Source organism: Nyctereutes procyonoides, unplaced genomic scaffold, assembly GCF_905146905.1.
Source record: "Nyctereutes procyonoides isolate TBG_1078 unplaced genomic scaffold, NYPRO_anot_genome, whole genome shotgun sequence".
In the NCBI taxonomy this organism is placed as follows: Eukaryota; Metazoa; Chordata; class Mammalia; order Carnivora; family Canidae; genus Nyctereutes; species Nyctereutes procyonoides.
Genome location: NW_026575125.1, coordinates 37879745 through 37901807, shown reverse-complemented (window position 1 = coordinate 37901807; position 22063 = coordinate 37879745). Strand labels below are relative to the sequence as shown.

Below are 22063 nucleotides of genomic sequence, written 5' to 3'. Positions count from 1 at the left end.
GTTTACCAACAAGAGCCACCATATCCACCCAGGCCCTGCCTCAGCTAATTCTCGCAACTTCCCGACAGCAGGTCTTGCTGTTACTATTCTACACAAGAAGACTGACGCTGAGAGGTAGTATCACACCCAAGGCCACTCAGCTAAGTAAGCAAGTGAAGCCCAAGAGTGTGGGTACTCTTCCCACAGTACCCCTTTGAGTCACTCTGCTCACTTAGAGTAAGTGGCAGGACATATGCCAGGAAGCAGGGCAACGGTGCCTCTGCCACTTGGTAGGATCTTTTCCTTCCCTCCCTTTCATTGACAGTAAGTGCTCTTGAAGTCATTCATAGCCTGGGGCTGTGAAGAGATGGACAGACTGAGATTTCTGGCCCTTTCTCTACAAATTTAAAAATACTTATCTTTGTAGTCTTTTTTCCTGTTCAATGTCTACTATCAATGTCTGCTAGAATTGAAGGTCCCTAAAAAGAGTGGGGTCACTTCACTTAACGCAATTTAAACAGGAGGAAGCACAGCCTACCCTTCTTCTTCCAAAAGGCCTCCTTGTAATACATCATACACTTGATGATAGCTCCCATTGGAAGACGCTGAATTAACTGATTTCTCTCTGATGGAAGCTCTGGTCTGAAGTGGATCTTGGCAGTCAAAGTTGGGGGGATGGCACTAATCACGTATTTGCACTGAAAAACAGACATAGAATACCACCTCAGACCTGTGAGTCTCAGTCTGTACAGATGGTGAGAAACATCATGGTGATCATTTAGAATGACCCTGAGCAGTAACCACAATACAAACTGAGGCCACACTCACAGACAGGGCAGGTGAATCATAAATGGTAATTTGGAAGACGGAGCTGAAAACCTACCAGCACAAATTATACCACTGCTTGGATTATATTTGGTTAGAAGCCGCCAAAGACATGAGGCCTATCTAGTATGTGCTCCTTCTGACTAGGCTGAATTACCTCATAAATTTCATGATTCAGTGTCTCTATGATGATGTTGTCATCTGACTGGTCAACATAGGTGACAGGGCGCTTCAGCTTGACTCTGTCCCCGAGGCGCTCCATTATCCGTTCACTCACTTGACCGGATCCTCCCACAAACTTCCGTTCCTATAGAAGAAGGCAGGCAATGAGGACTAGAAACACCAAATCACCAAATATTGGTCGTCAATAGGTCAGAAAGCAAAACACAGGTCAAAAGAAGTAATGGGGAATTTCTAAGTATAAACACACTTCCAAGATGCAACTGGTCCACACTGGCTAAAGCTAAGGGTTAAATGGCCAATAACTCTTGTGGCCACAAGAATTTAGGGAGTTCTGGAGACCTCCTGAGGAGAGGAATTATTCACTTAGTGGAGAAAGACTCTACCCCTTGCACTAGGGGACAAGAGCCTGTCTGGACCAGAGCTGACTTTAAGTACAGCGATTTTACTGGTTCTGGAAGTTTTTGAAAATCAATTGGTCGGAGTCACTAAGCTCCTCCCACAGAGCTAGACTAATTTTACCCACCTCCCCACAAAAGGAAGGAACCCAATTCCTGAAACCTAATTATTTCAAAACGAAACATTCTTTAGCTGTGAACTCATCTCCAGGAATGAGAAAAAGGAAAGGAGAACTTTTGGTTTCAGACAAGTCTGTTGACACTATTTCAAAAATTCACGGTTCAAATTCACTCACGTTTCCAAACACGGGAGTGGTTATTAAGATGCCACACTGGGTGAGGGCAAAACCACAAATGAAGTTAGAGGGCGCAAACGAACACTCCATACCTGGCCCCCGTTGGTCACCGAGAATATCCGAGTGGTACCTCCGCACTGCTTCACATACCACAGGAACCAGAGCGCAGACACCTCGTGGGGCTCAGAGGTCACATTGATATTCACAAAGAGGGATGCAAAACTCCTAGCAGTCCTGGTCACACAACAAAAGTGGCAGTCAGGTGTAAATACAGACATGCTGCCCAGAACAGCATCTTTTTCTTCTTTTAAAGATTTTATTTATTTGAGACAGAGATAGCCCAAACAGGAGGAGCAGCAGCAGGAGAGGGAGAGGCAGGCTCCCCAGTGAGCAGGAACCCAAAGCGGGGCTGGATCCCAGAACCTTGGGATCATGACCTGAGCGGAAGACAGATGCTTAACTGACTGAGCCACCCACGCGCCCCGGACAGCATGTTTTTAAAACACAATTTAGTGTGGTTAAACAGCATGTGTACTGCATCTGGGGGGAAAAAAAACGAATCTCTGAAGGAATACGTATTTTAACTCCTGGTGAAAATAAACTTTTCCTCTGCTTTGAGGCAGTTACAGGTTAGCTCCAAATATATTAATTTTGGTACAGTCTAAAAACAGTCAATATGCTTATGAGGGATCGTTAAGGATACAGTTCTCATTTATCTGACCAACTGTCCTCACCCTGGTCTAGTCTAACGTCCCTTACCTGGGTTATAAAAGTGATGGCTCCTCCTGGTAAATCCCTATCTGGTTTATTATGACTACAGCCCCTTTTGATTCTTTGCCATTTACAGCCAATGAAGTCTTTTGACAATGCAAAACAAAAAAACCACTTGCCACAAAACCCTTCAATGGCATTCATGGCAAGACGTAAAAAATCTTGAATGTGGCTGTTCTATCTTCCACCATCAGCCTCTCAACCAACTGTCCGTCCGCCAGCTAATTACATTACTTTCTCATGATATCCTTAAGAGTCCAGGCATACTGTCATATCATAACAAAAACATATCAATTTCCCCATCTCAAGGCCTTCAAGAGCTGTTTTCTGTTCTCTCTACGTGGAAAATGCTATCTCCCACACCATCCACCCTTTCTATCTCCCACCATTCACAAAGGCTCTTTCCTGGAAGATACCACCAATCACACTATTCGCGCCTCCAGCCTCTCCCATCCAGTGGTTTGTTCCTGGAAGATACCATCCATCACACCATTTGCCCCTCCGGCCTCCCCCACCCACAGTGGTTCGTTCCTGGAAAATACCACCCATCACACCATTCGCCCCTCCGGCCTCCCTTATCCTCAGGGGTTCATTACCGGAAGGTACCATTCCCCTAACAACATTCACTTTATATCTCCCCTATGCCTGGCTCATTCCTGTGATACCATCCCCCAGCATCACTCCTCTATACTGTCTACACTCATCTACTACACCTCATTCCTGGAAGTTACCTGCCATATCATTCACCCTTCCAGTTTCCTCCCTCAGTCACTGTGGCTCATTCCTGGATAGTATCATCCCCTCACAACATTCTCTTTTCCTGTCTCCTCCATCCACTATGGCTCATTCCTGGAAGATACTGGGTCCAAACATCATCTGTATTCTGGTCTGCCATCCACAGTCACTGTAGTTCACGACCAGAAAATACCATGCCCTAAACCATGCATCCTTCCTGTAGCTACTATCTCCCCCCCCACCTCACCCCAATACCTGAGTCACTGTGGTTCCTTCCGGGAAGATACCAACTCGCGACAGGCCATCCACCCTTCCTATTCCACAACATCTACTATGGCTCATTCCTGGAAGATACCATCCTACCAAGCCACAAATCCTTACTGTCTTCCCTCATGCACTGTGGTTCATTCTTAGAAGAGACTACCAACCCACATCATCTCCCCTTCCCCATCCACCCTCAACCCTGTAGCTCATTTCTGCAAGAAACCTTCCCAACACACCAACCACACCTCCAGTCTCCTCCCATTCTACAATGGCTCATTCCTGGAACATACCATCTTCCCACACCTTCCAACTTTCCTGCCTCCCCCATCCACAGTGGCTCATTCCCAGAAGATACCATCCCACCACACTATCCACTCATCCTCTCCCCTGCCAACCATTACTGTGTACTTCTAGAATGTATCAACTCCCCATACCATCCATCCTTCCTGTCTTTCCTATCCACTGAGGCTCATTTCTGGAAGATACTATGTTCCTACTTGATCTACCCTTCCTATCTCCCCTCACAGTCACTGTAGCTCATTCCTGAGTGATACCATTCCTCCATACCATCCAGCTTTCCCGTCTTCCCGATTTACTGTGGCTCATTCCTGGAAGATATCATTGCCCGCCGGCCCCCCCACCTCCACATCCTTCCTGTCTACCTCCATGGATTATGGCTCATTCCTGGAAGGTAACATTTCCCACCACATCCGTCTTTGCTGACTCCCCCATCCGTGTGGTTCATTCCTAGAGGATACCCTCCACCCTCATTACCCAGTCTTTTTGTCTCCCCCCCCATCCATGTAGTTCATTCCTAAAATATACCATCTACCCTCACTACCCAGTCTTCCTATCTCCCTCATCTATATGGCTCATTTCTAGAAGATACCATCCCCCTCTCTCCAGTACAACCCTCACGTGTCCCCCTATAGCCTGTGGCTCATTCCTGGAAGATACCATCTCCCAACCTCCATCTTCCCTCCTACATCCACTGCGTTGTTTCTAAGGGGATAGCTAGACTACATCATCCAGTCTTCCAGTCCTCCACCCCTACCTCCAATACTATTATTCTTTCCTGAAAAATAAATTTCCTCTTCAGCCATCCACCCTTCCTCTGTCCCCCTACAGTGGTGCATTTCTGGAAGATACTATCCCCTCAACTATTTCTACTCTTCCTATGTCCCCCATCAATTGATGCATTCCTCAAAGTACTATCCACCACATCAACCATCCTTTCAGTCTGGCCAACTGGCTCATCTTGGAAGATACCTTGTTTCCATATCGTCAACCCTTCCTGTCCCCCACCCAGAGTCACTGTAGCTTTTTCCTTGATGATACCATCTTTTCATACCATCCTCCCTTCCTTATCTCCCCCAATCCACTGTGGCTCATTCCTGCAAGATACCATCCCCTCAACACCATCCACTCTTCTTGTCTACCTCCATAAACTGCTATTCCAGGAAGAAGCCATCCCACCATTCATCCTTACTATCTTTCCCCCACCCTGTCCACCATGGCCTATTCCTGGAAGGTACCATCCTTTCTTCCTCCCCTATCCATCAGGGCTCATTCCATCTGGTCACACCATCAACTCTTCCAGTCTATCCCCTTCCAGGAAGATACTGTCACCTTTTCTATCCATGAAGATACCATCTTCCTTTTCTATCCACCCCTCATCCTTGTTGCTCTTTCCTGGAAGATAAAATCTACCCACACCATCCGTCCTTCCTCTCTCCTCCCATCTGTGTAGCTCAATCCTGGAAGAAACCATCTTTCTACACCATCCAGCTTTCCTGGCTCCCCTTATTCATGTGGCTCATTCCTGGAAGTTGCCATTGCCTCAATTTTCCAGCCTTCCTATTTCCCCCGTCAATTATGGTTCATTCTTGGGAGAAACCATTCTCCTACACCATCCTCTCTTCCTTTGTCCCCCTTATCCATTTGGTTCCTTCCTGGAAGATACCATCACCCCCACATATCCAGCTTTCCTATATCCCACCCCCCCATCCAAGTGGCTCATTCTTGGAAGATAAAATCTATTCACATCATCCATCTTTCCTATCTACCCCCATCCACTGTAGCTCATTCCTGGAAGATACAATCCTCTCACACATTCCATTCTTCTTGTCTCCCCCATCAGTGGCTCATTCCTGGAAGGTAGCATTCCCCCACATGATCAAACTTTCCTGTCTCTCTCCATGATTAAGCTCATTCATGGAAGATACATCCCACCAAATATCCATTCTTGCCTTCCCCAATCCACTTGGTTTCATACCTAGAAAATACCATCCCTTCATACATTTCATCCTTATTCTCTACCCCATCAATTGGATCATTCTTGAAAGATAACTTCTCCCTATACAACATCCAGCTTTTTTGTCTACCAGCATACACTGTGGCTCATTCATGGATGATACCATCTGCATGCATACATCATCCAACTTTCATTTTTCACCCCTTCCACTGTGGCTCATTCCTTGAAGATACCATTTCCCCACACCATCCACTCTTCCTTTCTCTCCCTATCTGCTAAGGCTCACTCCTGGAACATGTCATCTCCATACTATCTATACATCTGGCCTCCCCTCATCCACTGTGGCACATTCCTTGTAGATTTGATATTCCCACATCATCTTCCCTTCTTGTCTATACCCAAATACTATGGCTCGTTTCTAGAAGACATTTCCCTCCACACCATCATCTTTCTGCTCTCTCTCTCTCTCATCCACTATATGGTATTCCTGGAAAATACCATGTCCTCCACACTGTCCACCCTTTCCTATCTCCTCCCATCTTCTGTGATTAATTTTTAGTTGATGCACTAAGTCCTTGGTTTATGTTTAAAGATTGCTGCATCCAAGAATCTCTTCCTTCCCCTCAGATCAAAAGCCCTGTTACAGTCACTCTGGTAACATTATGGAATTATGTGGATAATGTCAGTCTCTCCTGCTAGAATAATATTAACTTCATGAGTTTAGAGGCCATGCCTAACGCTTTCACCACCATTCCTCACTGACTGGTACAATGTTTTCACATAGCAGCCCCAGAAAGCTGACTAAACAATCTATAAGTAACTCAACTCATTACACAGGTTCTCATTGAAAACATCATAAAATTTATATTTTTCATTAAAATAGACTAGCTTGCCTTCTGTTCCACATTTTTCTACATCTGTATGGAATTACTTTAATATCTTCTCAAATTGCTTCTGTAGCTGACTGCTATATAATTTGAATACACAATTACTTGTTTTATTGCAAATCATACAGCTCTTTCATTAAAAAAAATTCCACTTAATGCACCTCCTCTTTTTCTTATGTTTTAGATTCATTCTATGTTCAAACCCACTCTGAAGTGTCTAAAGTTACCTCAAAGTTGCTACTGACTGATCATTAGGTTTCCTCTAACCTTCTTTCCTATAACTTATTGAAAAAAAAAAACACTGCAGGGGTGCCTAGCTGGCTCAGTAGGTGGAGCATGCAACTCCTGATCTTGGGGCTGTGAGTTCAAGCCCTGTGTCAGATGTAGAGAATACTTTAAAAATAAAAATCTTGGGATCCCTGGGTGGCGCAGCGGTTTAGCGCCTGCCTTTGGCCCAGGGCGTGATTCTGAAGACCCCGGATCGAATCCCACGTCGGGCTCCCGGTGCATGGAGCCTGCTTCTCCCTCTGCCTATGTCTCTGCCTCTCTCTCTCTGTGTATGTGTGTGTGTGTGACTATCATAAATAAATAAAAATTAAAAAAAATAAAAATAAAAATCTTAAAAAAAAAGAAAAGAGGAAAACCCCACTGTAGTTCAAGATAGGACAGAAAGATCCAAAGGAAAGATAGTAAGTCAATTTTAAATAGTCAAGATTACTTTGTCCAGCAGATTTTATCGATAAGATCTTTCATAGTCATCTTGTCCCATTCCTCGGCATGTGGGGCCTCCCATGGTGCATCTGCTGGAATCTGTGGAGGAAGAAGGGCCCACATTCAGGTGTAATGGTTACTGCCCACTATCTTGCCAAGAGGCCTTCAGGACAAACTCTGAAAAGCAGTCTCTGTGTCTGTGTTGGAATGTGTGATTGGCACAGAATTCTAATATAGATAGTGATGGGTTTGGGATGGATAGATCTCTGGATTCTATGCCTTTGATGTTTCCATAATAATAATGATGATGATAATAATTATGATGATGGTCATGCAAAAGGGGGGGAATAAATGTGTATGTAAATTAATATGTAATGATGATGATGGTGATCATTATTATTGAAAGCCAATGCCCATTTTAAGTCCCCAATTTAAGTGTGTGAGAGTGATTTTATGGAGCCTGGCACTAGGTACAAAAACTGTGGGGGAACAATCCTCTTTATTTTACTATCTAAAGGAGCATCACACATGGATAAGGCAACTATGAGTAGGATACCTGGCAAAAATACACCACACAAATTCTCAGTGGCATAAAGTTGAAAGCACATAGGCATTACAATCAGAGAGATGTGGGTTTGAATCCTGGTTCCCTTGCTGTGTGGTGTTGGGGAAATTACCCTATAATCCTCATTGCACTCATTTTCCTTGTAAGGGGAAATACTATCGACTTCGCAGAGGATCTGGGTGCATTGGAAATGATATCTGTTAATGTCCAGAGCAATGTTTCCTGAACTGAAGGATGTTAAACAGTTGCTGTTGTTATTAGTAACAGGTCACATGTAAGCTGAACACACACTTTACCTCCTTCCCCATGTTATCCATTGTCCGCCACAGGTTGTTGTAATCCAAATATGCGATAGGATTCCATACCGGAGGAAAGGCTCCTCGGAATGGATAAGTTTTTCCCTACAACATAGAAGCAAAGGATAATACCATAAATGAGAATGGCATTCTAAAAAACAAAACCCAGCCAACATAAGGGCCATTTTTAAACTAGCAGTATCCTCTCCTGTTGCAAAAGCATCACCTTTGATAGAAAGTAAATATATTTTACTGATATAGGCCCCAAACTTCAGTTAGATTAGCAAAAAGTCCCCTGGTGTTGTGTTACCTGTATTTGATTAACAGTAAAAAATAGCTGTGAACTTACTCCTACTTATATAGAGAAAATAAATAAAGGTAGTTCATCCTAATATCTAATGCTGATGCCACAATATTCTCAACCCTCAAGTTCCTATCTAATCTCTTTGGAAGGGATGCTTCCCACTCAGATGAGAGCAGGATGATGACACGGAAGACTATCCTTGAACCACCCAGAAGACTGGAACAACAAGGCAGAACATCTCAGACTGTGTTTTAGGGTTCACACGGGCTAAATAAAGATCGGCTGGACAACCGACCATGCCTAATGTCATGACTCAACATATGAGAAAGAGAATAATGGGCATTTGACATTTTTTGGTTGCCCAGCATCCATGTTTCTTTCCCAATTATTATCCTGGTTTCTTTTTGGGGAACTGTCTCTCCTCCTTTGTGGATAGATGTATAGGGAGGAGGGTCCTGGGTATCATCTCCCATTATCGCAGGTGATGGGCTAGATCCTTTCTCTACCCTCTCTGACTTATAATCCTCGAATGAGTCACCCAACAACAGAAGAAAGCTAACTCTGGGTTCTCCTTCCCCATGGCAGCATGCTGCACGATGCTTCCAGCTCTAAAGACCATGGCTGTGGTTCCTGCTCCTAACTTGCCAAAGCTCCCCTGATTACTGCCTATTCCTAAACGTGGCCTTCCAGCCTCCTGTTGATTCTCTGGGCTCTTTGATAACCGTTCACTATATCCCTCTTGTTAGGGACACCTGCCTTTGGCTCAGATTGTGATCCCTGTGTCCTGGGATCGAGTCCCACATCAGGCTCCCCACAGGGAGCTTGCTTCTCCCTCTGCCTAGGTCTCTGCCTCTCTGTGTCTTTCATGAATAAATAAATAAAATCTTTTTTTAAAAATTAAAAAAAATAAATCTCTCGTCAGCCAAGGTTGGCTTTCTATTGCTTGGTACCGAGACCTCTAACATAAAGATAGCTAATTATTTGCCACCATTGACTTCATTTCCATTGTGGGACAAGTCTTGTGCTATGCAAACACCAGAGTGAGGAGGAAGTGAATCCTTGAGAAGAAAGACCAGGTCTAGGTATTTTCTAAGGTTTTATTCCTAATGTATGTAGTTCCTCTAAAAATAAAACATTCATAAGATCAAAATATTGTCTATTTATTCAATTTTGCACAACACTGTTATTTTCTATCAAATAAAAACATACTCAATATTTGCAGAAAGCCTACTGTGTGCACTGCACAATATTAACTACTGTGTCAGATTAAAAAAAAAAACGTGGGAGTAGAGCTAAAGCAAAACTCCTGACCATCAAGGTAGGGACATAAGACCTAAAAGTATTTGCATTCATGTGCACACACTTACACACGCATGCGTGCACCCATGCACTCTTCAACTGAGTAACGCTATACGGCAGCCATTAAGTGACAACTAATTTTGCCTCCCACAGTAGCAAATTCAAATAACTTTGGCAGATTATGTGATCTGATTTCTCATTTGAAAAATGTGATGTTGTAATGCTGCAATAGGACTATCTGAGACTCCAAACCTTTATCATCACCACCACCACCACTATCACTACCATTATTACTAACATTTATTGAGATCTTTCTCCATGCCTGGCCCTGGCTAAGCTCTCCATACGCATTCTCTCCCCCCAACCCTGTGGAGGCAAGCACTATTAATATTTCCATCCTATAAAGGAGGAAACTAAAGCCCAGGGATATTAGCTGGAAAACAGTAGAACGGAAATTTTCCTGTTCCCAAAGCCTTTGCTCATAAACATTAAGCTTTCTGTCCCTCCTATAGGGTTGATAGAATGTAGAGATAGGTTTGTTCTAGACATATCTGAACCTTCCCAACTGGATAAAGCAGAGTGTGGAAATGTGAAATGTAGAAATCTTCCACACAAATCTTTTATGTTTAAAAGGAATAAAAATGGAGACGAAGAAGCTCTGGGGTATAAGCTGGAAGTTGAGAAAACAGGGTCAACCAAGGAAAATGAGGAAGCATGTCTGGAGAAAAATGGGCAGACATTTTACCCAGAAGGCTATGCTAGCTCTGGAGAGGAGGCCAACTGGGGGTTAACAGCTCATGGGCAGCCTTCAGAGCAGCTGGTTCTTGTTACAGTTCTTCCCTTAATTGAAATCGGGGGAAATCTACATTTTCCTCTGTAAAATGTGTTCATCCTCAAGGAATAGTCCCATACAAAATCGATCTTTGCTTTGAAAAAAAAAGTATTTTTTTTATAAAACCAAACATGCTCAATCATCTGGGGGCATTAAGTATCATAAATATAATTCAACAAATGTGTCCCACATTTCTAATCAAGTTCTCCTCAGGATGATGCCAACCAGAGTCTTATTTCACACACGGCCTAAAGACCCCATGATCTGAGCCTTGATAAACAAAGAGGTGGCAGGAAAAGTAAACAATTCAAGGAGAGAGGAGTCCAGCCTGGCAATCATTTTACAAACAGGAGCCATGGAAATTCTAAAAGATGATCATAAAGACCCATAAGGACATTAATTTTTATCCTATTGACAGAGGTATCAAGTTGATAAAGGGATTTCATTAATTAGTTTCACTCTTCATGTTCAGGTTCTCTGCTCTCATTCCATAGAAAACCTAAATCTGGGATCCCTGGTGGCATAGTTGGTTAAGCATCTGACTCTTGGTTTCAGCTCAGGTCATGATCTTAGGGTAGTGAGATTGAGCCCCATGCCGGGTTCCACACGTGGTAGAGAGTCTGCTTGAGATTCTCTCTCCCTCTTCCCCTCTGCCCCTCCCACTCGTGATCCTTCTCTCTCTAAAATGAATAAATAAATCTTAAAAAAAGAAGAAAACTTAAGTTTGCTAAAGAAATGGATATATGTGGAAATAGGCAGCACCTATATGTCACCTCTTCCTTTCTCAGAAACCCCTGAAGATTTATTTCCTCCGTGGCCTGCTTCTAAACTAGAGAACTCAAGACTACTTTTTATGTGCGTGAATCCCTAAATTAGTGTAGTAGTAGGGCCTGGAGCTGCCTCCTGATGGAGTGAGAACAGCCTGCAAACCCAGACCTTCTCAAACTCTTAAATATGATTGTATCATTTTCTCACAAAAGAGTCAGGACTTCCTCAATATTTCCAAATGGCTACTGCTCTTGAAAAATAAAAGAAACAAAATCTTGGGTAAAGGTCAAGTTCATTTTGTACCTATACTTTGAAGCCTTCCAAGCCTTCCAAAGTGGCCTTTAATCTCTAAACCATAGTGTCTCTGACACAGTAGAAATGGTTGAGGTCGAGTAGAACACAATGTCCCTGGAACTGTGCCCAAAATACTTAAATCCCTTTGAGAAACCACATCCTCAATGTACTGAAGTTCATAATAACAAGAGACTATTGCCAGGAGTTGAGAGTTTACAGCTCCCACATCGTTCTTTCTTGTTGGTCCAATAAAATATACCAAGTATTGAGTAAGCTAGTAACATTTACTGACCGGTATGTTGGAGAGCTTCATCTCTCTGTACTTTTCTGTTTTAGTTAAACAAAAGGAAGTGTGTGTTATTAAAGAGTATCATAGGCCATCGAGGAGAGCTGCCAAATATTTTTTTTAATCATCTGGAAGATAAACAGATATGTTCTAGACTGGTTTAGGAACAAGTCTACCCAACTCATATGAATTCCTTGGCATCCTTGTCTCACTGTTTTGACAAGTCTCTAAGAGAAATCTTTTGGTGGTTTCTTTTCTACAGTACATATGATGCTTTAAATAAAGATATTATCAAAAAAGACACCCATTCAATAGGATGGTGGTACTATGTCGTATTCATAGTTTGAAAAACTCATTTTCTTCCTCTTTCCAAATGCAGGTAGCCAAGCTCTCTTCAAACCTAAATCATTCCACTCTACCGAATACAAGCCATCCTGATACGGAAACATCTATCCCATCATACCGCACGGCTTGCACCAAGTCTCCAACTAGTGTCCAGCTTTATTTTTTTTACCCCCCCTTTTTTTTTACCCCCCCCCCAGTGTCCAGCTTTATTTGCAAAATCCTCCTTTCCTCCATCCACTGACTCCCCAGGGTCCGATCTTCAGCCTTTTCCTCTGCCCACCCACTTCTCTGGGGAACTCAGTCAACATCTGGGTTTGTTCTTCTATGTGCACAGTGTTATGGTTTGCATTTTTCATGCCTCTGCTTCCTCTGTATTGAAGAGAACTTCCAAACTGCTATGTACAACTTCTCACACAACTTTCAAGGGCTGGCAGCACATTCCTGGGTGTTTTCTCAGGGCCTGGTACTTCATCTTATTATCAGTTCCTCTCTCAGGACCAGCATGGCTATCCGTCAATGCAGCAGCACTGGAGCTGTACAGTTTCATCTCAGGAAAAAGACAACGAATAAGCTCAGGTACTGGGGCACCTGGGTGGCTCAGTGGCTGAGCATCTGCCTTTGGATCAGGGCGTGATCCCAGGGTCCTGGTATCAAGTCCCACATCAGACTCCCTGCAGGGAGCCTGCTTCTCCCTCTGCCTATGTCTCTGCCTCTGTCTCTATGTCTCTCATGAATAAATAAATAAAATATTTTTTAAAAATTAGCTCAGGTACAAATGATGCCATGGTATCAAGAATGCAAGGTTTCAAATGAATATTCATGCCACCTTTCCAAAGGGGTTCTAGTTCTATCCAGACATTATAAACAAAGCAGTTAGGATAGCAACAATATGAGCTTTTCTGGAGGCTCTTGGGTAAGTAAAGATCATTGACAGAGCATTTTCCTCTTTCAGGAGAAACAGGCCATTAACTCAGGAGAAACAGGCAGTTAGAAAAAAAGATGAACGTGTTATACTGTGAGGATGAGTGGCTGTTTTTCCAGAACAGTTTTATTAACATGTTAGGAAGATTGGACCTGCAGTGACCCTGAGCTGAATCCTTCATTGGGAGCCCATTAGGATGTGCTTTCTAGGGGCAGCCTGGGTGGCTCAGCGGCTTAGCACTGCCTTCAGCCCAGGGCATGATCCTGGGGGCCGGAGATCAAGTCCCACATCGGGCTCCCTGCATGGAGCTTGCTTCTCCCTCTGCCTGTGTCTCTGCCTCACTCTGTGTCTCTCATGAATTAATAAATAAAGAGGATGTGCTTTCTAGGTCTGGAGGTTGTTGGCATAAGTAAATACAGCTCTGGGAGAAACATGGTCCCAAAGATCCTACCTAGCTGCCGAAGCTGGAAATGACTTCTGCTGCCTCTGACACACTAAAGCACTTTGTTTGTTGCTCATAGCACCTCACTATTTTCTATACTATTAAACTGACTTATGTAAGAACTTACCCAACTAGTTTCAATGCACTCGACAAGGGCTATGCCTCACACATATTTATATCTCCTACACTGCCTTGTATATACCAATGTTCCAAGAAATACTCGTTAAATGGAGGAATACAAGGGGGAAATATAGAGGCACTGGATGGCTCAGTCAGCTGAGCTTCTGCCTTCAGCTATGTCATGATCCCAAGGTCCTGGGATGGAGCCCCTCATCGGGCTCCCCCCTCAGCAGGGAGTCTGCTTCTCCCTCTGCCCTGCTCCCTGCTTGTGCTCTCTCTTGCTCTCTCCCTCAAATGGATAAATAAAAGCTTTTTTTTAAAAGGGGGGGATACAAGCCTTGCATGTAGAGCCCATCTCATATCACATCTAGCTCCTCCAGGTTCCAGAAAGGGTCCAGCCTCTTTCTATGCAAAATGACACCCTCTTTTCCCACCTCAGACAAGATCTTCTAATGAATACCAATTTAGCGCTGATTTTTAACGATCAACTCCACATACATACCTTTTCTAAAACAGCCATCATCAATACTACCATCAAATTTACTCGAACTCCTTATGTGTCAGGTGTTGAAGGGAAGAGAAAAAGATGAAAATCTCAAAAACCATTTCCTGTGTGAGTATTTCTCACTTTACTCTTTACGGATGAACCCCCGAAAATGGGCTCCATGGTCATGGATCTAGGACATCTCAGCTTATAGTTAAAGTCTTTCTGTTTAATTTTCTTCTGCCAGTTCTCATAGGACTCCTAAATATGCTAACAGACATCTTGGCACTCAACGATAGGGGCAGAACATGGAGCATTTCCAGAATACATCTGACCAGGAAACTCCCTCTTTGGCAAAACACTTTTGGGATTAGTATTGCTTAGAAAATATTCCCTTAGGTATGCTTTCTTCCTATTCTGGCTGATGCTTGCAGGGTCCTGAGGGAACACAAAGAACAGGGACTAGAAAGAGGAGTCCTGATAATCAAAGGACTTATTTTCCAAAGGACCCTAATGGGAATACAGTCTCATGTGAATGTCTCCTGAACAAGAATGTATGTCATCCCACAACACTGAGTCAAACAGGAGAAATCAAATGAAATCGCTTGTATGTCAAGCTAAAATTGCAAGTGCTCTGTGCTGAGTATCGAGGCTGGGACTCTGCCCCTGGAAACCAGGCAGTACAATGAGAAAGTACGTCAGAGCAAGTAGAGAGGGTCAAGGTCAAAGCAGAGCTTCTTGCCAGATTGGCTATGAACTGAGTGCATTCACCTTGCGTCGCCCAGTGATTGGGCAGATGCAGCCCTGCCACTCTACTGCATGGACTTGCTTCAGCAGTGGCTCCTGTGATCACAACGGTGGAGATGTGGGAGGGAGAGGGGACCAGGAGCGATTAAATCCTCAGCACAATCTTTCCTACATTTGAACATCAGAGGAGTTTTTAAAAATCTACAAGTTGGGAAAAGTCAGGGACACTCAGGACTTTTTTGGCCCAAATAATTATGTAAATGAGTGACTGTGCCCATATCTGTGCCTCAGAGTCCACTTTTATGACTCCCCCTGGGCACCAAATGTGGGCCGGTGGTGATTTCTTCCCATCGTGTCGGAAGCCTGAGGTTTTTTACAGAGACATTTATCTGCTGGATCTGGCTGTGGAAACTAGGCCATTGGGTACTTTGGCAAACACACAAAATTAAATCTCAGCCTGAGGTTTCCAGCGCATCATTTGAGTCTGACAAATGACACAAGCGCTGTCAGAATGAAAGGAAATGGACTAGGAGTCCAGGAATCGATCCCTCTGCTTGGAGAGCCTGCCATGAGTAAAGTCCTTTATATGAAAAGGACTCAGTTCAACAGTTTTCGGGATCAAAGTGATCATTACACTTAACTATAATTAACACTCACATTTTCTGTGACTCCACCCAGAATTTTCTTCTTCTGGTAGCATAAAATCCAAACACAAAGCAAACAGCAAAATGAAGTGTTATGCAAACAATACCAGACTGCTCAAATAGAAGGTATCCACATTGTGATCATTATCTGTCCCTTCAGATTCAAGTTCTATGTGTGCTAAATTTAGTTATCAATTCCACTTCCATATCTGTCTGTCTGTCTCTCTCACTCACTTCTGTAGGACCTTGAACCAAATATGTGCATTCTTATGGCATTCTTCTACCTTTAAAGTAGGGGAAACTGCCACTTACTAAAACTCTGCAGTCCACCCCGTCTTCAAAAGGTATTCGTTCAATGAACTTGACATAGAAGTGAAAAAGCTTATTAGAGTCCAGGCCTGAAATACAGGGCTACATACGGCAGCATCAATCCCATTAAATGGCAGGACAAGGCAAGGACACCAAAGACTTTCTGGCTGGGTCAATGTGTGCTCCTGGGACACCGGAGCTTCCCTTCTTCAGGAAGTGCCCAGAATGGACCAGGTATGGGATTTATAAAGACGTTTAGGGCAGCCTGGGTGGCTTAGCGGTTTAGCGCCACCTTTGGCCCAGGACGTGATCCTGGAGACCCAGGATTGAGTCCCACGTCAGGCTCCCTACATGGAGCCTGCTTCTCCCTCTGCCTGTGTCTCTGCCTCTCTCTCTCTCTCTCTCTCTCTCTCTCTCTCTCTCTCTCTCTGTTTCTCTCATGAATAAATAAATAAAATCTTTAAAAAAAAGACATTCAAGGGTGTTTCAGGTTTCAACTGTTAGAAGGCTATTCTACAAAAGTTTGAAACTTCAAGACCAATGATTAAGTCTTTGGGCTGGGATAGTGGGTGTGTACTGTGGGGGCAAGGTAGGGCTGCAGAGGGGGCAAATAGGGAGAAAGTCGGAATAGGGAGGGAGTAGAAAATAGGGGGAGGAAAAAGGAGATTGTGATCTCAAACTGGCAACAACATTCTAATCTGAAAACTCAGAACTTCCAGCAGTTGGGTTATCATGGAGCCTAGAGCAATTTCTCTTAAGGAAGCTGCTTCTGTGATGTTTCATTCCACCAATAAGGTTCTTTTTGCCATTAACCACAATGCCCAGGCCCCACTTGAGGAGGTGACTGCAAAGCTCCACAGCCTTAAGAGAAATCCTTTGTGTCTGACCGAATGCCCTTTCTGTGCTGCCACTGAAAGCCAGTTCACTGAGTCACAGAGGGTGACTCTAGACTACTTCTCAAGGAATGGTTAGAAAAGGATTGCTGTGATGAACTATTAAAAATGAATACCAAGGGGTCCGTGGGTGGCTCAGTCAGTTAAGCCTCTGCCTTCGGCTCGGATCATGATCCCATGATCCTGGGATCCAGCCCCACAATGGGCTCCCAGCTCAGTGGAGAGTCTGCTTCTCCCTCTCCCCACCTTCTGTTCATGCTCTCTCTCTCAAATAAATAAATAAATAAATAAATAAATAAATAAATAATTTTTTATAAATAAAAAATAAAAATGAATAGCAAGAAGATGAAAAGAGTTCTGTGAACGGATGATGGGTACACAGTCGTGTGAATATATCTAATGTCACTGAATTATACACCTTGCTTATGCACACGTGTGTGCTCTTGCTCTCTCTCTCAAATAAATACATTTAAAAATCTTAAAAATAAAAAAAGAGAGCTAGGTCAACATTAGCCACTTTCTCTCAAAGCCTCTCTTTTTTCCTATAAATTTTCAGGGAGAAATCTCTAATTTAGTTTGTAGAGCATAAAGCTTCTACTTGGTTGAAGTGACAACCTAATATATAGAAAAGTCAGGTTAGTTGCTATGGTTTTTTTTCCTTTTAAAAAAAATTGTAGGGGTACCTCAGTGGCTCAGTTGGTCAATCATCCAACTTTTTTCAGCTCAGGTCATGATCTTGGGTCATGGGATCTCAGACTCCACACTGACCATGGAGCCTGCTTAAGATTCTCCCTCTCTCTTTCTCTCTGCCCCTCCCCACCCCACATGTACAGGTTCTCTCTCTCACTCACTCTCTCTCTCTTAAAAAAAAACTTGTGTTAAAATGCACATAACATAAAAATTTATCTTAACCATTAGGTGTACAATGCAGGGCTTTATCCTGTGACTCTGGGATCATGACATGAAAAGGGCAGATGCTTAACCAACTGAGCCACACAGGTGATCCTGACCTAGCTTTCTAAACAGTATAAGGCTTTAAGAGTAATTTCTGTCTACACTCTCCTGTAAACACAAGAAATAAATGAAAAAAAAGAAAGAAATGAAGTCTTTTTAAAATGGAGGGTGGAAAAGAATAGAAGTTACTAAAAACTATTTTTTACAAGTGACATCCATATATCTTTGTACTAAATGATAGATCAAAGTGAAAATATATGAACATGGTTAGTCTTTGCTTTTAAGAACCCATATATAACTGTAATTTAGAGAAGAAAGCAAATAATCCCTCTTATATTACTTCATTTCTATGATCAAACAGAATTTCTTATCATGAGTACCTTTCCATCACCATGTGCCTGTTCTTACCTAAATGGTTTTTTTTCATCTCTACCCTGACTTTTATAAATTATTTTAAATCCTCTCTTTCTCTTTTTTTAAAAAGACTTGTTTATTTATTTTTAGAAGGGAGGGAAAGGGCAGAGGGAGATGGAAAGAGAGGATCTTCAAGTAGATTCCTCACTGAGCATGGAGCCCAATGCAGGGCTCCTGCCACAACTCATGAGATCATGACCTGAGCCAAAATCAAGAGTCAGACACTCAACCGACTGAGCCACCCAGGCACCCTACCCTTTTTTTCTTTTTATTATTTTTTCTTTTTAAATCAAGCAGGATATAATGACATAAAATAAAATACTCTTATCTCAATCATACTTTGACTAATGAGTTCACATAAATCACTTAGCAAAAAGAATACATAACCAACAATTCCAAACCATGCCCTAGACTTCTGGACTTCGTATTTTAACACAGTAATAGAACTCATCTGTAGTCCTTAGCCTGCTGTGCCTGACTGGGATGGCCTGGGGGTTGCTCAGGAGTCAGTTGCTCACTGAAGGCCAGAGGGACTCCAGATTTATGGCTCAGGATGCAAGAGAAGAAGCCACCCTGGTGAATGGCATCACATATGGCTCCCCAGCACATCCCCAGGATGTGCCTGTGTCCACAGGAGGCCAGGTCCACAGGAGCCCCTCCCACCTGAGTGGCATGTTAGGACTTCAGAACCCTCTAGGGTAAGGTGATTTTTGTCATACCTCACAGTAGTTTATTAAAAGGATTTACAAGTTGACTTTATGCCTGTGGGATAAGGAATGATGTGATGTAGAACCCTGGGCTCAAGACCTAGAAAGCCTTACTCTGGCACACCTAAGATTTCTGAGCCTCAGTTTTCTCATCTGTAAGATGGGAGGAAATGCTTATTACCTCATAGGATCACTCGGCAACTCAAACGAGGTGACACAAGTATAGGCACATTACAGATGGAAGGCAATGCCTATGCACGGGGTGAGGAGGGATGGATTTACGTGATTAAAAGAAAGGAGACCAAAACACAACAAGTAACATCCCCACAAGAAGCCTAATGCCTTTGGTTTCTTGCTGTTCCTACCGAGCAGAGTTGAAAGTGAAAGCATAACTTTCTTTGAACACAAAAGATACACCTTCTGTGAGTTGGTATGGAAAGGTGTTGAAAGCAGCTTAAAAATACATGTCCCTAATCCAAAAGAAACACTCTGTTATAAATCAAGGGGTCAAAGATGCAGCTATTTCTGGCGAGCATTAAGACAAACTATGAAAAAATAAATCCTCTGCTTTCAGCATGGCCTACTGGCTAAAACAAAGTTCACCTCTTAGCAACGACAGAAAAATTTTTACTTAGTATTCCAGAGCACACACATTCTGCAAAGCCTCTGACTTCAGTTGTTGGCATAGAAACCTGAAGTAAATGGCTGTGGGAAGAACAGAAACAATACTAGGAAAACTTGCTTGGTGAGCTGTTACTATCAGGAAAGCCTGTGTTGTTCTCCATCACACTATTCTCTAAAAAGAAATGTGTGGTATATATTTATAGTCTCGATTTTCATTTAGGGTGTGAAAGCTAGGAGAAAGTGGGAATGCAGAAATGTGCTGATTTCTCCTTCAAAGCAGTGCCTGCAAAATGCCTTGCTCCATCTCTGGAGGCAGTGTTCGCCCTCTCTACACCCTACCTGCATTATTAAGATCTGGAAGATCCCATTAAAAGAAAAAAAAAGAAATTAAGCGTTTCTTCCTTCCTCTCCAAGACTTAGCACTGCAAAACTTAACAAAAAGTCTCCGCAACTCAATGAAACTTACTCATAAAATAATCATAATGGTGCATCTAATTTACTAATACAAGTTATGGATCAATCAATCCAAGAAGCATTCAAATCCAACTGCTTCCCTTATATCATTCAAAGGAAAAGAAGAAATAAAGAGAATTTTTAAGAATCTTTTTAAAAGATTTTATTTATTTATTTGAGAGGGAGAGCATGTGAAAGAGCACTCCCGGAGGGAGCGGGGAGCAGAGTGAAAGGGAGAAGCAGACTCCCCACTGATCAGGGAGCCTGACCAGGGGCTCAGTCCTGGAACTCTGGGATCATGACCTGAGCCAAAGGCAGACGTTTAACCAACTGAGCCACCCAGGTGCCCTAAAGAGAATGTTTTAAACACACCTAGCTGATGCCACTTCAAATCCACCTTTTAAGTTAAAGACAACATGGTTGATTTAATTTCACAAATCAGAGTCTCCTAAATAGACCCATATCAAATTTACTACATTAAAAAACCTGTTCAAGAACCTTTTGTATAAGAATCAGGATCTACTAGGACACCTGACCAGCTCAGTCAGTAAAGCATGTGACTTTCGATCCTGGGGTTGTGGGTTCAAGCCCCACATTGGGTGTAGAGATTACTAAAGCCAACCAAGCAGAAACAAACTTAAAAAAGAAAAAAGAATCAGGATCTACCAAACTAGAATTAGAATACGTATTCTATTCATAAGATCCAAGGATACAGGCAGAAATGTTAGCTAATGGTAAGCTCCATGCAAGCAGAAACTTTGATTGTCTGTCCACCACTGTATTTCCAGCCTGGAACAATGTCTTGTACAGAAGAGACTATCCAGTAACTATTTATTGAACCAATGAATGAATTTGGCAATAACGATGTGAACCTTCTATGCATGAAGTAAACAGACTCCCTGGGAAGGGCTACAGGGTGCAAAATACCACTGAACGTTTATCCCCATTGCTCAGCTCAGAGGCTCAGGCTTGAAACTCCACATTGTCAAGTCAGAATTTGCACTGTAAATGCAATCTACCAAAGGTCAAGAATAATTCTTTGGTGAATACTAAAAATCATCCTGGAATAAACTGAAACTGGAGGAATGTCAGTCTGCTGACAGAAGAAATAATCGAGGCATTCTTTAAGGCTGCATACTGGGAAAATTTTAAAGCTGAAGCAATCTGAGCCACAAAGAATATGGCTCAGTTTTAACTACACAATGGCAATCTTCTGGTGATTCACCCACCACCACTTTGGTATTACTTACTGAAAAGAATGCTCTGTGGTAGATTATAGAAGCTGAGGCTGTCATGAGAGCTGATACGGAGAGTGCCACAAAGATAATTTGGAATATTAACCCGATACACTATGATGATGGGGAAAAGTCCATGTGTCTCCCCAAAAGTGGATGGAACAATGAGAGCTGAGATATTTTTAAAGAAGTAGAATTATGTTTTGTTACATGGTTTATTAATAATCTTACATGGAATATAAAATTTCCCTAATCTGGCCTCCTCACTTTATAGCTCCCTAGTCATTATAAAAACATCTACTACACTGATTATTTCTCATTGCAGAAAGATATGATTTATTAGAAACACTAGCAGAAAGGCACTCTTTCAGATAAAATAAGTTAACCTCTAACTGACCCACTATTTGTTTTATCTTCACATTGCTGTCTAACTTGGGGGGGAAATATGTGTTCTTTGGCAGGTTAAAGTATGTGAGAGGATAGTTTAATAGTATTTCTAAAGACATCTTTTCTTTAAATGAGATTATGTCTTAAATAAAAAGAGTGATCTTTAGTTTACCTTGTCAGTCTTAAAATTCATTAACAGTATAAGCTCACAGGGTAGGTAGACCATTACTTATCAATTGGCTTTACTTCTCTGAACCTCAACTTTCTCCTCTGTAAAATGTGGGTAACTGTGCCTGCCTAAAAAGGTGGATGTCATGAGTTCAAGAACAAAAAAGCACTTCCTTGTTTACTGCGAGCCTCCAGGGAAAATAAAAATCTCTCAGCACCTGAATGTTAGAGAGGAAGAGATTATAAGCATGAGTCTGCTCGGATTCCAGAA

The 22063-nt window shown here is 42.6% G+C and overlaps 1 protein-coding gene across 1 annotated transcript in view; it reads right to left on the bottom strand.

Moving 5' to 3' along the window:
* MAOA (monoamine oxidase A) overlaps window positions 1-22063 on the bottom strand; it is a 70122-nt gene that overhangs the window by 14113 nt on the left and 33946 nt on the right. Inside the window, exons 4-8 of the mRNA XM_055338817.1 lie at window positions 8162-8266; window positions 7308-7399; window positions 1771-1912; window positions 962-1111; window positions 518-677 (exon numbers count right to left, since the gene is read on the bottom strand). Coding sequence (XP_055194792.1) covers window positions 518-677; window positions 962-1111; window positions 1771-1912; window positions 7308-7399; window positions 8162-8266 — 649 coding nt within the window. The remainder of the gene's footprint in view (window positions 1-517; window positions 678-961; window positions 1112-1770; window positions 1913-7307; window positions 7400-8161; window positions 8267-22063) is intronic.